At 43.1% G+C, this 15,456-nt stretch overlaps 1 protein-coding gene across 4 annotated transcripts in view; it reads right to left on the bottom strand.

Annotated features, from left to right (window-relative positions):
• camsap2b (calmodulin regulated spectrin-associated protein family, member 2b) overlaps positions 1-15,456 on the bottom strand; it is a 34,693-nt gene that overhangs the window by 5,472 nt on the left and 13,765 nt on the right. For 2 of the 4 annotated variants that reach the window (XM_085254741.1, XM_085254743.1), the window contains exons 4-15: positions 12,007-12,093; positions 6,798-6,830; positions 5,730-5,868; positions 4,630-4,769; positions 3,080-3,170; positions 2,893-2,994; positions 2,466-2,535; positions 2,077-2,358; positions 1,025-1,736; positions 776-922; positions 470-698; positions 90-273 (exon numbers count right to left, since the gene is read on the bottom strand). In XM_085254741.1, the coding sequence (XP_085110867.1) occupies positions 90-273; positions 470-698; positions 776-922; positions 1,025-1,736; positions 2,077-2,358; positions 2,466-2,535; positions 2,893-2,994; positions 3,080-3,170; positions 4,630-4,769; positions 5,730-5,868; positions 6,798-6,830; positions 12,007-12,093 (2,216 nt within the window). The remainder of the gene's footprint in view (positions 1-89; positions 274-469; positions 699-775; positions 923-1,024; positions 1,737-2,076; positions 2,359-2,465; positions 2,536-2,892; positions 2,995-3,079; positions 3,171-4,629; positions 4,770-5,729; positions 5,869-6,797; positions 6,831-12,006; positions 12,094-15,456) is intronic. The other 2 variants (XM_085254742.1, XM_085254744.1) reach the window with 1 other exon arrangement.

The raw sequence follows: 15,456 nt of genomic DNA, 5'->3' as shown, positions 1-15,456 counted from the left end.
TGGAGCAAATACCCACAACATACATGTGACATGGTAGCAAGGTGATGGTAAGTGACCAATTCAAATAAGTGGTTTGGATTAGGTGGTACCTGTGTGGAGACGGTGCAGGAGGTGGGATGACCCAGGCTTGTTGCTGCTGCTGTCTCATGGCCATGATCTTCTCCTGCTGCTGGGCCAAACGCTGCATCTCTGTCTGCAGGAAGCTCAGCGACGTGTTCAGCCTCTCAATCGAGCGTGTGTATTCTGCAATATCGGTTTCTCCTGGCGTCACACCTGCGTCACCGCAAACATGAGCAATGACGTGAATTATGTACCTAAATAAATCTATTCAGACAGCTTCCTAAGATCCAGGCTGAAGAGTGAAACATTAGCAACTTGCAGAACAATACAGACATTTAATCAAAATATTTGAAAGACTCACTAAAAAACCCCCCAAAAAAAACAAACATCTTGTGCTGTGATTTCGTACCGCCACCATCTTCACATGGAGATTTCGGAGCTGCCCCGTCTGGCTTGCACCTCTCGGCCCGCTCCATGTTGCCCTGCCTGATGTCCTTGGATGAAGTGAGCGGCTCTGGCGGAGGTGTTTCTGCTCCTGAGCTGGAGCTGGGGGGTGCTGTCACTCCCTTCCGCCTCACTACGTTCAGGAAGGCCGTTCTGCCCATTCTCTGTCGATGTCGCGTGAAAGCAGCTTCCACCTAAAGAGCGAGACATGTGATGTTTACACACTTATATGTGATGCTAAGTTGCTATGAATCTCTTTAAGTCCGTTTACCTTTTTCTTTTGTGCTTCGATCGCTCTGCGTTTCTCTTCCAGCTTCATCCTCAGCTGAATCATCTCTGAGGCGATGAGGTGCGAGGGATCTCTGGGTGAAGGAGATACTGGAGAGGGTGATGTGATTGGTAGAGGAGGTGTAGAGATCTGGAACCAAATGTAAACATCAGCAACACTGATTCATTGCTATTTCAGCCTGAGGTGTAATCCAGAAAGATTTGTGCGAGTGGCTCAGAATGAATGACAAACCTGAGATGAAATGTTTTTTGGTGAGTGCGTATAGGGGACATTGAGGTCTGAACTCTCTGGCGTGGTCCCTCCACTGCTCCTTCCCTCCAGCTTTCTGATCTTCTGCTCCGCGAAGCTCGTCATCCGCACCAAGCCACCTCCGGAACCACCGGAAGATGAGACAGGGCTGACTGTGTGTGATCTGGGCAGCGTGGGCGCTGAACTGGGACAGGGGCTGTTTCTGTCAACTCCATCTCCCCGTTCACTCTCAGGGTTAGGGCCACCGACCCCTTTGCGTCCTCCTTCCTTGCTTCTTCCCCCTTCTAGCTTGTCCGGCAGAGGACACGACCGGGTCATGGCCTCACAGTCTGGGTCCATATCTGAATAGTCTCTAAGCGAGGACGAGTCCTCATCCAAGCTCTGGATGTCTTCGGTCCTCACATGGATCCCTGTGTCGACTTCATCAGTGGATACAGAGTTAGGATCGTGCTCATTGAGTCGCGCCTTTGCTGGACTCAGGTCATCTCCTCTACCTTGGGCTCCTGGAAGGTCTGAAGGTTCTGCACCATGGAGAAAGAAGGCATTATCTCCATCCCCCATCCCCAAGCTAGCGTGTGGTCTTTCAGTGTCATGGATAATCTTCAAGGCCTCCTCAATGCTCGGGGGAGTTGATGGGCTGATGTGGCCAGCGTGGCTGGGGCTGTTTCTGTCTGGCAGGACCCCGTTAGAATACCTGAGAACAGAGACACGTAAATTAACCGATTACAGTCACAGTGCAGGTTAGAGGAATCTTTTAACTTCCTGCTCAGTGAGAATCAGAAAGAAAGTGTTGGATACCCTTTATATCTCAACTTTCAACCATCACCTATCCAGCTACCATCCATCAATCCATCTGGTGTCACCATGTCAACATGCTACAAATAAATTGTTTTCTAGAAAGAGCATTTATTACATTCAATCACCACCTACATGTGTAAAACGAATTAAAAAACATTAGTTTTTGCATCCCTAACATCATTTAAAGCTGGCAGGAGCCATTACTTATGGATCAAAACAAGCCCACTATACTGTACCTGCTTTGGCTCTTGACTGTGAATGTGTTGTTCCGTCCCAGAGGCTTGTGTGAGGTGAAGTCGTCATCCTCCTCTGGTATGTGTCTGCTCTGGCCGTTTACACTGACAGGCATCATGGAGAGCTGGCGTTTCATGCCTCCTCGGGACGCGTAGTGAACTTTGAACCCAAGGCCGTCGCTGCTGGCTGAGCGCGTCATGCCGCGCAGGGAGGGAGCCTCATCGAGCGGGAAGGTTGGGTCTCCATCCAGAGGAATTTCAAAGGAGATTCCTCGAGAGGAGGACCTAAAGAAGAGGAAAGGAGAAGAATTGTTAGTTTAATAAGGAAAAAAAGGTCCACTTAAGCCAAAGAAGGCACAGTTTAGCAGGGCTGTTGGATTTCAAGCACTTACTGTTTTTCTTTGGGCCAAGTCCCGACACAGCCATCAACATAAGACATGGAGGTAGATCTCTTCATTACACCTGTCAGAGACGCAGAGTATATTTGTTTAAGAGACTTATTGGCTGTATGAAAATATTTACACACACTGTGTGCGCAGTAAGTGTTTACTTTTACAGTGCTATGTTTAGATTGTTTCTACTGCTGCAAATCAGCCACTAGAGGGCATCTTGATTCAAAACAAAACCATGCACTGGTTAGTATTAACGCCCCTCAGTGACTTTCAGAGTACATTATTTTATTGTATGAGTCAAATAAAGCTCTTTGTTTTTTTGTTTTATGTTCTTGCCTCTTTTTCACACTTATTTCCACACTGCTGAATAACGAATCATCAGAAATGCTCTAAAACATCTATATCACAGCAGATGATCGATCGTTACCTTCAGAAGGAATTTTCTCTGGGCTCAAAGGTCTGTCTGCATAGCTCTGTTTGACTGGACTGGACACAGGAGCCATGTTTCTACAGGATACAGGCTCACAGGCTGCATACAAAAACATACAGTCAATATTCAGCTTTTCAATCATTTACCAACAGCGTGTTAATATTGTTGTAAAGCTGTACTATACCGTTCGGGTCGAAGATTCTGGGCTGTACAAATGATGGTTTAACCACTTCAAACCACCAGAAAAGCTCAGCCATAAACACCAGGTAGTTACTCTGCAAGACCACACCAGCTTAATGGTTAATTTGGAGATATTAGTAAATGACAATGAGCACAACACTTGACTTCTCCCTCCGTGTCTCTGTAAAGGTGCTACCAATCATAACAGATAACATCTGGATGGATTAATGAGGTCACAGCAAGTCAGCAGCCTGTCTCACTCTGGGGTTTGTGTGCATGTACTTTCAAATGTTTGACTGTCTGATTTACTTAATATCAAATCCATACACCTTTTGAAAACTGCCAAAAAACACCATCTGGAGTTTAAATTAACATGTGCACGGAGTTGTGCATGTGTTAGTGTAATAACCAGATAGGCTCAGGAGGTCTGCAAAGATGATGATCTGTAGAAAACTAATTTGTCAGTTTATTTCTTCTCTAACAAGGTGAGTCTTTAGTGTAATGGTTTACACGTTCATCTAACAAGCAAAAGATCCTGAGATTGATCCCGAGAGGAGACCCAAATCCCTCCGAGGTTGTGTCAAGAAGGGCATCCTGGGTAAAAATCTGCAGAACTACCTGCTGTACTGAGGGCTGCTTTCGTTTCTCCTCTAACAAGGAAAGAACGAGAGCTGAAAGCTGTGATCTCTACTCCTCTGTGTTTACTTAAAGTAATGTACTGAAAATGAACAGACACATGCAGACAAACACTTGTTAAGATTCTGTGCGCAGTGAGTCTGTGGTGGACGGGCAGTGTGCCAGAGCCTTTAGCTGGCCTTCGTGATCCACCCCACTGTTGTAGTACTGTACCACTAAAAAGTCAACATGCACACACACTAAAATTTATGTAGTGGATGAGAAATGAAGGAAAACAGTGTGCAAATACGAAAACTTTCTGATGTTTTATTTTTTTTGAGGAATGGAAAGTCCCAGCGTGCTCGGATCATGGCTTGAATCTTAATGTTCCTTCCCACACTCTCTGCATACTATTTACCCACACTGCCACTGCTGCACTGGTGTTTGGATGGCACAGGGGTGCTCTTAAAGTAGGTCTCCTAACCATAACCAAATAAGCATGAAAGGAGGAGCTCTGTGTCTATAAAAGTCTTTTTTGTTTGTTTGTTTTTTCACAAGAACAAGAGAGACATGAAGAGAGAAGAACAAGAGAGGCGGGCAGAGATGTGAATCTGTCCTCTGTTGGAGAAGGGAGTGGGATGGAGTGAAGGGAGTCTCTCAAAAGTACAGACACTGCACTCTGAAAGCACCAGCACACACAGTCTGTTGTAATCTGTCTCTCTCTAACATATACATACATAGACACGCACACAGAAACATACACACAATAGCAATCCCTGTAAGAGCCAAGCCTACTCACATTCAAACTTTTCCTTGAGTGACTCATTTTTGCCCATGCGTAATTTCCCACTCTTGCTCTTCCCCCTCCAAAAACGTCTCACCATTTCTCCATCTCCTTTCACCGTGAAAGCAGAACTGTCTACATACAGTTTGACCAACCTTTATAGAAGCATGGGCGTAGAGCAGGTCCTCCAGGGTGAAGTGGCAGCAGTGGTTGAGGTTGTTCCTGCAAAACTCCTGCACCAGTTGTAGGTTGTACAGACTGTCAGCCAGGGACATGGTCTCCTTGAGGCAGATATCTGTTCAGCAAAGGGGAGGGGTCAAACACAGAGACACAAGGAAAGGGTAACGCGCCACACAGGAAGACGAGGACACGATAAGAGTTTATGTTTAAAAAAAGACTAGAGGAGGAGGAAATGACTCTTAATTGTCCTGCATTTGTCATAAGAAGCCTCTCATTTGAATCACTTAAGCTCCTTGAAATAATTTGTGACGAAAACGTTCAAACCCTCTTCAAGTGCTTCTAGATGAATCATCAGGATTTTTATCCCCTGACGTTACTATAAGGACGGCCCGTGTATGTGTAGGAGGTCTGACAAGGCAACGGAAGACTACGGCAGCTGGTTTCTCTGCTGTGATGTCATTCTGCGCTTTACTTTAAAAAAAAAAAGTGAAGACAGAGTAAATCAAGCTGCCAACAAGAAACCTTAACGAAGCACAGCTTGTTTTCACATCTGGTTCACATGCCTGAGATCTTCCTGCGAACTACAGTCGAACACCAGAGTTGTTTGTCTTTGAAATAGCAGCCGGCTCCACCTCTCCCTCACACAGCCCTCATGACCAATCACATTCCAACCCGGGGCATTTTCAAAAACGACAGTCTGGGCAAGCTCAGCGGAAACACGGCTTTGTTCTCCATGAATCCTAGTACCCTTTTTCTTCCTCTATCCCTCTATTTATACCACTATCAACAAATGCATATTGTGAAATATAAGGATTAGGTTTTGCATTTATAACACTCGCTTATGCACAATGCAAGTATTATTAATACACTCTTTGTTAAGCTATTGTAAGAGACTGGCAGTGAGAACAGTGACTTTTTTGTGCTCTGACTGAAAGTCACTGTGGTTAGTTTGATGTTCGCTATTCTGTCCTTTAATATGTGTGTTTGAACTGAGTTTAGTCTTGCAGTCTTGTGTGTAATAAAGCTAACAGACGAAAGTGTGGATAGTTAACAGAAGAGGGGGATGGTTGCAGACCTTCCAGTCTGATGGCCTGCGGGCAGTAGAAGTGCAGCAGCGCAGTCAGGGCGCAGCCATCTGTGTTGTCCTTCAGCAGGTTTTCCACCAGGGGGAGCGACGGCGCGCTCCTCTGGGCATGCTCCTTCCTGTAGCGAGCCTGAAACCATGGCAACGGCACAGAGACATCAGCTACATGTGTCATCGCGGTGGGTGTGTACAGCCGGCTCTCTGATTATCGATACAACCACATCTCCATGCTCCAGTCAGTCACACACACGGGTAAGGTAGAAGTGTTAATTTGAGGATCTTCAAACACACACACACCTGAAATAATACAGATTAACATCTTCATGCAAACAAACATTCAGTTAAGCCACACCTCAATAAGATTTATCATGTTATAAATGGTAAGAAGGACGCATATTCATAACCTTCACAACCCTGCTCTCTGCGACTGGTTGTGAGGCGTGGTTAATTCCCTGCATGCATGCTAGCAAATGAACGGTTTGCACCATTTCAACATCTACTGAGAACTCAGTGGCACTGAGGCAGTCTGAAGCTCTGGTGCTGCAGCAGACAATGTGTGTGATTTAGAGTTAAATAATAATGTGTGTGAGTGCATCCTTCCTCCCTGCAAGTTTTCTTCATGTCCCTCTGGGACTATCAAAACCACAGCAACAACTTTACTACATATTATTATACACATTCAGGGCATCGGTATTCTTAGTTTGCCCATGAAGACAAAATAATTATCACATACAACAGAGCGATTATGTTCAATAAAATTACTCAGTAGAAGATCTCATGTTTATGTGCTCATAAGAGCTATGCATAGCCCAGTAGTATAGGTGTAGCTCCCTAATGACAGGTCATAATGGTCACTATGATTTTTGTCTAAGATGTGAAAACGATGGTTGGGTTTGAAGGGTCGGGGGTGTCTGACCAAACCATGACGAGGGTCAGGGCCGCATGCAGTGACTGACAAGGCAAGTCGGGAGGTGAATGTGAAGGGACGGGGGGATTTTTGGGAGAGGAGGAAGTTGGCGGGTTTGTTGAAGAGGTGTTTCTAAGTATGAGTCGACTTACAGGTACTAATCTCCAGTACCATTTGCTAGGAGACTTGATGGTGGATGATGATCGGACAACAACAGGAGAGAATGTTAGGTGTTAGGTGTTTCCCCAAACAACAGCAGGGAAAAATATGCTACAGCTGCTAGGACTCATGAACAAACACCATCTTAATACCTCTACAAAAGCTATATAATACTTAAAATGTGTTACTTTCTTCACACATTTGAAATCAGCATCAAAACACACAGTGAGAATCACAGGATGCATCTGCTAAAGCAGAAGTTTAGTTGTGTCATACACCCATAGGTGCCCATGTTTACCCACATGGAAAAGAAATAGTAAAAACTTATGATTTACTCATGAAAGTGGCCACTTTCTCATTACTTTCATATATTGTTTTAGTAAGTATCCAAAACATACAAGTTTCATTATATAATTTTTCAAGGGATCTTATATCTGTTTTCACTCTTGTGTGCTTTTCATAGAAGTTTCACACAAGACAGATACAAACTTTATAAGATTTATATACATCTTTTCCATATGGGTACATATGACCCTGAACTTTATTTACACCACTTATTTTTGCTGCACTCCATTTCTTGTGATTTAATACAAATAAAAAATTTAAGTATTATTTACCTGCATTATTACAACTTTAAGCTAGTTTAATTTAAGCATCTGTAACCAAACAAAGTTGGTTTGAACCAATCAGCAACCCCTGAGAAGCTACTGGCCAATAAGGTCACAGCTGTCTGGGTCTGTCTATGTTTCATAGGTGTGACAAGAGTCAGATTGCTCAACCAACCCGCTGCCAAGTATTTCTTAAACGACTGGCTTCAAGCGCCTTATGTTCCAATTTTGCATAATTCTCATTCATTCAATCAACTGTAGGTGTTTTTTTTTTTAGCAGTGTACCTTACCAATAAATCACAATCATCAAAATAAACAATTATTCCTCTTAGTCAAAAAGCCTACTGTGTCTTTAAGTAATGTAACTGGATTAATGTCAGTGAGGATGTTTATTTATAATAAGTAAATGTAATCATAATGTGTACCATACATAAAGAGACCACACAAAGTCACAAATACTACACAGCAACGTGTTTTGAGATAGAAGGCTGTAGTTTAGGTTCAAGGTGATTTATATTTTTAGTATTTAGATATTATGTTTATTGCCTAATTTCAGCTCCTTTTCAATTGCAAATGAGTTATTAACACAATGTACAGAGAGCTAATGGGAATAACTAATTGGGCAAAATAAAAACAGTCAGCGAGTTTGTCATATTCATTCATGGTCCCCAGACTAACTGCAGATTTGATCTTCCCAGTCCATTTGTGCTCAGGCAGGACTTGCAGTTTTATTTTACACTTAATTGTAGTTTAAATGTGCACAAGCCTGTTTCAAAGTCAGATCTGCATCCAAAGTCTAATCCCTCATTTCTTGGCCTGTCTTCTCAGTTTGTTCCATTAAACTTAATGCAGCCTTTTGAAAAGTTATTGACACAAGCTGCAAACTAATAAGCACTCGAAACCTAAAGCTAAAAATACTTTACAGAGCCACAAACATGACCTCATTTTTGCAACTAAGATCCTAAATCTTGTGTAACGATCCAACATTGTGTGTTTTCTAACTTTCTGCTCAATAATACGATTAAGACCTAAAGTCTCAGTCCACACAAAGAAACGCTGAGTGCTTGGTCATAAGACCATAGTTAACGACTTTTCACACAATCCTAGAATAAACAAGCCCCACTGAGAAGTGTCTTGTGCTGCAAAGACAGAGCTGTGTGATGGAGCATGGAGGAAAGCAGCTGACTGACTGAGCGTCCAGCTATTTCTCAAAACCTTAAAAAGGCTGTAGTCTTCCTTTGTTCTAACTTGTTTTAACAAAGCCTTGATAGGTCACACACCCCGCGTGTGTTACCACAGCGCAATCGCAGATAGGCACTGATCTCTCTCTCTGTCACTATATTAACACAAAACAGACAGTAAGCAATAGAAAACGTGCCAAGAAACTCCCACAGCAGATAAAAGCTCTCGTCTAACTGACTTAACCACTCGTGACGTCCTGCAGTTCTTTGAAGAGCCAGTTAATTCTGCTCCATATGAGGAAACACACTCACAGTGACACTGTGCAGGAAACTTACGACCTGTTGCCTGCGAACAGGTTCATCCACGACACTGTGTGTTTTCAGCTGTGAACTGCAGTGTAACTTTGTGGGTGCACCGCACATTCATGCTCCCCAGAGGAGGAATCCAGCCGACTCTGACGATGCCCTCACTTTCCGTGTGCGGCCATTATAAAGGTTCATATTTGTGTGAATCGCTAACAAATATCTAATAAGAAGATACTGTTACTGTTGGGCTGCTGAACTAACCTCTGAGCATGTTTTAGAGTTAAGGTGTCCACTCAGGAAGTGATTCACTCGCTGCTGGTGGACATTCCATACTCCGGTTGCCTAGGTAACCTAAGGTATTAAACATCCTGTCACTGCAGCTTACTCACTTCCTGTATGAATGCCCCTTTAATTCACTGCATGAAAGAGGTCAAATCAACATTTTGTGTCTGTTACCTGGGCTAACTATCTGTCAGTTCTGTGGGTTGCTGGAAAAAGACATTCATGTTTCCCAGATGATGTACCCCACTAGCTTTAGAGGACACTACACTTTCTCTGCTGTCAGCATCAACTTCCATTTCTAAGTTTTGGGCTCTGACCAACATTCCTCACAGAGGCACACAGGCCTGGAGAAGATTCTAGATCCTAAACAAAGGCATGTTCCTTGAATTGCATCTCTGAAATTAGTCCTTTCACTCCATTCAATCAGTGTTTACCTCTCTGAGTTAGAGTATAGCTAATCATTTCCACCTGACACAAGTGATCCCCCCTCCCCCGTTTGTACTCCATCTTGGTGAGATAAAAATCTTTTTTTCCATTTTTAAACGTTCGCCATCTTGTGCCCGTTTTAGAACTCGAGGCCCGACAAAGCACCGCACTGTAGCTTCACGGTTAAGTGAGCAGCAGAGGACGGTATCTGACTGCAGTGTGTTTGTGCCAGTAGACTGGCTCGAAGCGTTGCATAACTACGAGGCCTGCAGGATGACACTGCCTCTCTTCTGCTACAGCTGACAAAGTTCCTGAGTGTCTCTCACTGTGGTGTCATTTCTCCCTTTCCTCCATCTCTGATTATCCCTCCTCCCTCTTTTTCTCTCTCTTGTTTTTTTCCACCCCTGTGTCTGTCACCCTTTCTCTCGTTGGCTTCCCCGCACATTTCTTTGTCTCCTTTAACAGCAGTGTGGCAACTCTTGCCAACATTTCTCTGCAGCTGGTCTGAGACTGAGCTCATCTGTTCCTCTGATTCACAGAGCCCCGTGTACTGAGCTGCATGTGACTGCATGTGTGTGTGTGTGTGTGTGTGTGTGTGTGTGTGTGTGTGTGTGTGTGTGTATCTCCACACGTTTAAAATCCAATAATATGAACGCGATTGGTGATAAAATGAGAAGTAATTGAAAGAATTCAAAAATAGATTTAATTAGAGATGGCACAATACCACTTTTTTAAGTCCGATACAGATACCATAAATTTGGATATCGGTCAATACCGATATGAATCCGATATAGTGTTTTTAAATCAATAAAACTGTTTTTTTAATATCTTGCTGCATTTTGTATAAGTTCATACTTGAGTTTAAATAAACAACAACACTAAAGCTATTCTGTTATACCTGTATGTAAAAAATGAACTGCACCCAAAATATTTCATAGTTCAGCAAAACTGATCAATCTAATAAACTTAAACTTGCACCATCCTTCCTATTCTGGTATTTGAAAGAGTACTTAGCAGAAATATTAAGCAACCTAACTAATAGGGTTGCAAACTCCCAAAAAAAAAAAAAAAAAAAAAAAAAAAATATAGGGAACCACCCCCCACCCTCCACCTCATGATGCTTAATCGACATAATCAACTTTAATTTGATGCAGTGTGGAAAAAAAATGCACAGAAATAAATTATTTTTCTACAATATTTAAATAGATTCAACATCTTTCTTCTACAGAACTGCAGACTGCACAGATGGTATCTTCCCAAAGGAAAAAGTAGTATAGCTTACTAGGTTACATTAGACTTAACAGTTACTATATACAGTAATGGACTTCTATATATTTTACATAAGATTAAAACTTTGGGTGTGAGATTAAGATAATTATTTATTAAAAGCTAGACATTTTAAATGAGAATAAGAAAGAAAAGTATGTCTTTGTGCCCCCTTTTCCCTGTTCATGCCCTATCAGTCCCCCTGGCTAAACTTTGCTAGATCCGCCCCTGCACAGTTACCAGCCGTCAGCTGCGTAGAAAAGGATCCTGGTGTAGAAAGTAATATTAAATAAATTCTAACAACAGCTTATCAAGGTTAAACGTGCTGCTGTTGTTCAGCCGCTGGTTTCCTCTTTCTGGTGAGAAGTGGGCCAAAAACAAAGAAGAGAGACGGACTCGCGACAGAAAAGCCGATCAGCTGATCATTAAGCAGTTTCATGATTGAAGTAGCAACAGGAGAGGGAGGGGGAGAGAAGAGGCCGTCGCTCCATATATCGGTTGTTAAGCTTAACGCGGGAATGCTTTACAAACATTCAGAGATGAACTTACACACTTGCTTTACTTCTCTCTGGGATAACTTCATCGGAGATGAAATGCCGGTTTGGTAGCGAAGCTACAAATACACACAGCCGCTCTATCACGTGAGCACACTGCTCCAACGTGCAAGTTTTGTGAGGTGCTTTTTTGATATTTAATGGATCGGATGACATTTTTTATTTCTCTCCGATATCCGATCCAGTAATTTACGTCAGTATCGGACCGATACCGATACGTAATATCGGTTCGGTCCATCTCTAGATTTAATAGATTTTCTTTTCTTTTTTGCAACACCTGCATACAAATTTCTCATTTACTTTGCTGCTGGAAGTTACCGTAGATTGGAAGATTTATGCAACTCTGTGTGTAAAGTAAAACGCTGGAACAAGGATAAAATAAAAAAAAACTACAATCCGTTGTTTCACAAGACACCAGAGTTTCATTTAGAGGTGCTGATAAAAAGAGCTAACAGTCTCCCCATGTTTGCAGTTCTAATAACAGGAGTTTTATAGCACAGGCATCAGCAGGTCGTTGAACACCCTGTTATTTGGATCATTCGTGGAATTTTTTATTTCAGTCTATGCGTGCGTTCTTACTTTAAGCGCTGTGGCGTTTGACTCCTGCAGTGAAGCCTCTCTCAACTTCTGCTCCTCTACAAGGATGTCCCTCAGGTGTTCATTTACCTTCAGAGAAAGAGAAGGAACGAGAAAGGCAACGAGGTCAAAAGTCAGACGAGCATCTGGTGCACACTGAAAGTGAATAGTGAGTCTGTGCTGAAGACTTGAAAAACCGGCGGTGATAGTAAGAAGGCACACATCAAACAGAAGATTGTTTGTCACCACCACCTCCACCCATCAACGACTGAAGCTAAATACACTGAACAAAAATATAAACGCAACACTTTTGTTTTTGCTCCCATTCCCCATGGGATGGACGTAGAGACCTAAAATTCATTCCAGATACACAATATAACCATCCCTCCCAAACAGTGGTCACAAATCAGTCCAAATGTGTGGTAGTGGGCACATCTGCCATATTGAGATAATCCATCCCACCTCACAGGTGTGCCACATCAGGATGCTGATCTGACATCATGAGTAGTGCAGAGGTGTACCTCAGACTGCCCACAACAAAAGGCCACCCTGGAATGTGCAGTTTTTTGCACTATTGGGGGTCTGGGGACCCAGAACCGGTCAGTATCTGGTGTGACCACCATTTGCCTCATGCAGTGCAACACATCGTCGCATGGAGTCTATCAGATTGTCAATTGTGGCCTGTGGAATGTTGGTCCACTCCACTTCAATGGCTGTGCGAGGTTGTTGGATATTCGTGGGAACTGGTACACGCTGTCGTATACGCCGGTCAAGCACATCCCGAACATGCTCAATGGGTGACATGTCCGGTGAGTATGCTGGCCATGCAAGAACTGGGACATTCTCAGCTGCCATCTGCCCTGAACAATGTGAACCATGATTCATCCGTGAAGCGCACACCTCTCCAACGTGCCAGACGCCATCGAATGTGAGCATTTGCCCACACAAGTCTGTTACGGCGACGAGCTGGAGTCAGGTCAAGACCCCGATGAGGACGACGGGCATGCAGTTGAGCGTCCCTGAGACGGTTTCTGACAGTCTGTGCAGAAATTGTTTGGTTGTGCAAACCAATTGTTCCAGCAGCTGTCTGGGTGGCTGGTCTCAGACGATCTTGGAGGTGAACCTGCTGGATGTGGAGGTCCTGGGCTGGTGTGGTTACACGAGGTCTGCGGTTGTGAGGCCGGTTGGATGTGCTGCCATATTCTCTGAAACGCCTGTGGAGACGGCTTATGGTTGAGAAATGAACATTCAATGCACGGGCGACAGATCTGGTTGACATTCCTGCTGTCAGCATGCCAATTGCACGCTCCCTCATTGCTTGTGGCATCTGTGGCATTTTGCTGTGAGACAAAACTGCACATTCCAGGGTGGCCTTTTGTTGTGGGCAGTCTGAGGTACACCTGTGCACTACTCATAATGTCTGATCAGCATCCTGATGTGGCACACCTGTGAGGTGGGATGGATTATCTCAATATAGCAGATGTGCCCACTACCACACATTTGGACTGATTTGTGACCACCGTTTGGGAGGGATGGTTATATTGTGTATCTGGAATGAATTTTAGGTCTCTACGTCCATCCCATGGGGAATGGGAGCAAAAACAAAAGTGTTGCGTTTATATTTTTGTTCAGTGTATAAATATACCATCGAACCAATATACAGAACTCGGCTAAATTCTGATGCAAGCACAGGTTTAAAGGTTTGTTTTTATTGTTTTCAGAGGATACACATGGTCACATCAGCCATTCCCCCCCGCCATTGCGTGCCACGCCTCGGGGCTACGCAGAGACACAATCGTCAATGTTTTACCAAGTGTGTATCTGTAAATAAATCCTGCAAAGTGTGCATCTTTCCGTCTTTGGCCTTGAAGCAGACAGCACATGAGTTCTTCCAGAAAGGATTATGGCTGATGATAAGAAGATCTTACATTTGATGAACTCTGTACTGAGGCTTGTTTTATTATTTCAAGGAGAAAGAAAGGAATTCATCTTTGAGATGAGGCTGTTTCACACTCAGCTTATTCCTCAAACACTCATCAAGGACAGTAAAAACCACTTAATGTGACCAAGCAATCTTTAAAAGCGCTGCAATAACAGAGATCAAACTGCTGTCATCTTGAAGGTAAATTTGAATGGATTTTTAATATAAATAGTCACTGCAAATACTGTGAAAGTCTCCAAATACTTAAGAATTACCTTCTTTCTTTTTGTTTTATATTTTTGGGGTGCTAGCCAGAAGGTTCCCTGGTAAAGAGTAAAACTTCCCTAGTTGTTTAATTTGAATTGCATCAAACTGAAATACTGTGTTGTTTGTATTCCTGGAAACTGTAGTTTTTTTGTTGAATTATGGATGTTTCTTATTATTTTGGTGCTTATTTGTCGGCCTTTCGTTGAGATGGACCGTAAAGTGTTGGCTCACTCTTTAATACACAATTTTAAGTGAACAAGCTTTGTGAGTGTAATTTCCCTCCAGGAATGTGCTTAACCTTCTAATTTACACAGTTGGCTGGAGTTAACGGGGTTCATGTTGGGTACGTGTTAGTGCTTTCAGCTGGATCCAGGTGGTGGATTGACCCCAGAGTTACGTTTTACCCTTTGCCAGAGAACCCTCTGCATGGCACCCCAAAAAGATTAAATAAAAAGGGTATTAATAAGGTCATTTTTTGCAATCTGCTAACACACAGCCATGCTCCCAGCACAGCCCACTCGTGCCTGTGTAATTTATTTATTCTTTTTTTGGTAATTTGAAGTTTAACACTGTAGGATCTAAAATCTCTCAGCCACATGCACAAACGCTGGTTTGTGCATGGATGTAAAACCAAACTCAAGAGTCTGGCAGTCATTCGAAGAGCTGAAGACCAGTTAGATTAAATTGACTTTTGATATGTGATGTTCCACAACAATGAGAAAATCTTTGTTTTAGTGCGTCCTGCAGCTGTAATGCTAATGTTACCATTAGCTTTGATTGTCTCTCCACAGGCCAGAACCATCCTGAAACTGTAATGCTGAGAGAAACAGTAAGAGAGATTGCACATGGTAAATGGAGTGGTACTTATTAGTGCTTTTCTTTTCTGAGCATTCAAAGTGCTTTTACCACCCGCTTCATTCACACTCACACATACAGCCCTTTATTCTATGCCTTAAGCACTTTCTAAGTATCACACACGCAATCACACTCTGATGGATCAGGAGCAATTTGGGGTTCAGTGTCTTTCCCAACGGCACTTTGGGATGTAGACTGGAAGAGCCGGGGATCCATCCACCAACCTTCTGATTAGCAGATTACATGCTCTACCTCCTGAGCCACTGCAGCTTCCAATTGTGGGAACTTTAACGCTGATTTGCAATCAATAAACAAAGTCTGGCTGACGTTCTGTGTTTTCAGTTTGACCTTTGTAATCCAAGCCCAGCCTCTCTTTCTGACAGCAAGAACAGCCTATGAATGAAAATTTA

Source organism: Mchenga conophoros, linkage group LG18 (genome assembly GCF_057382185.1).
Source record: "Mchenga conophoros isolate Kocher_MC1m ecotype Shallow Benthic linkage group LG18, M_conophoros_male_GT1.1, whole genome shotgun sequence".
Lineage (NCBI taxonomy): Eukaryota > Metazoa > Chordata > Actinopteri > Cichliformes > Cichlidae > Mchenga > Mchenga conophoros.
Note: the sequence above shows the minus strand (reverse complement) of the source record. Positions and strands in the feature narration are given on the sequence as shown.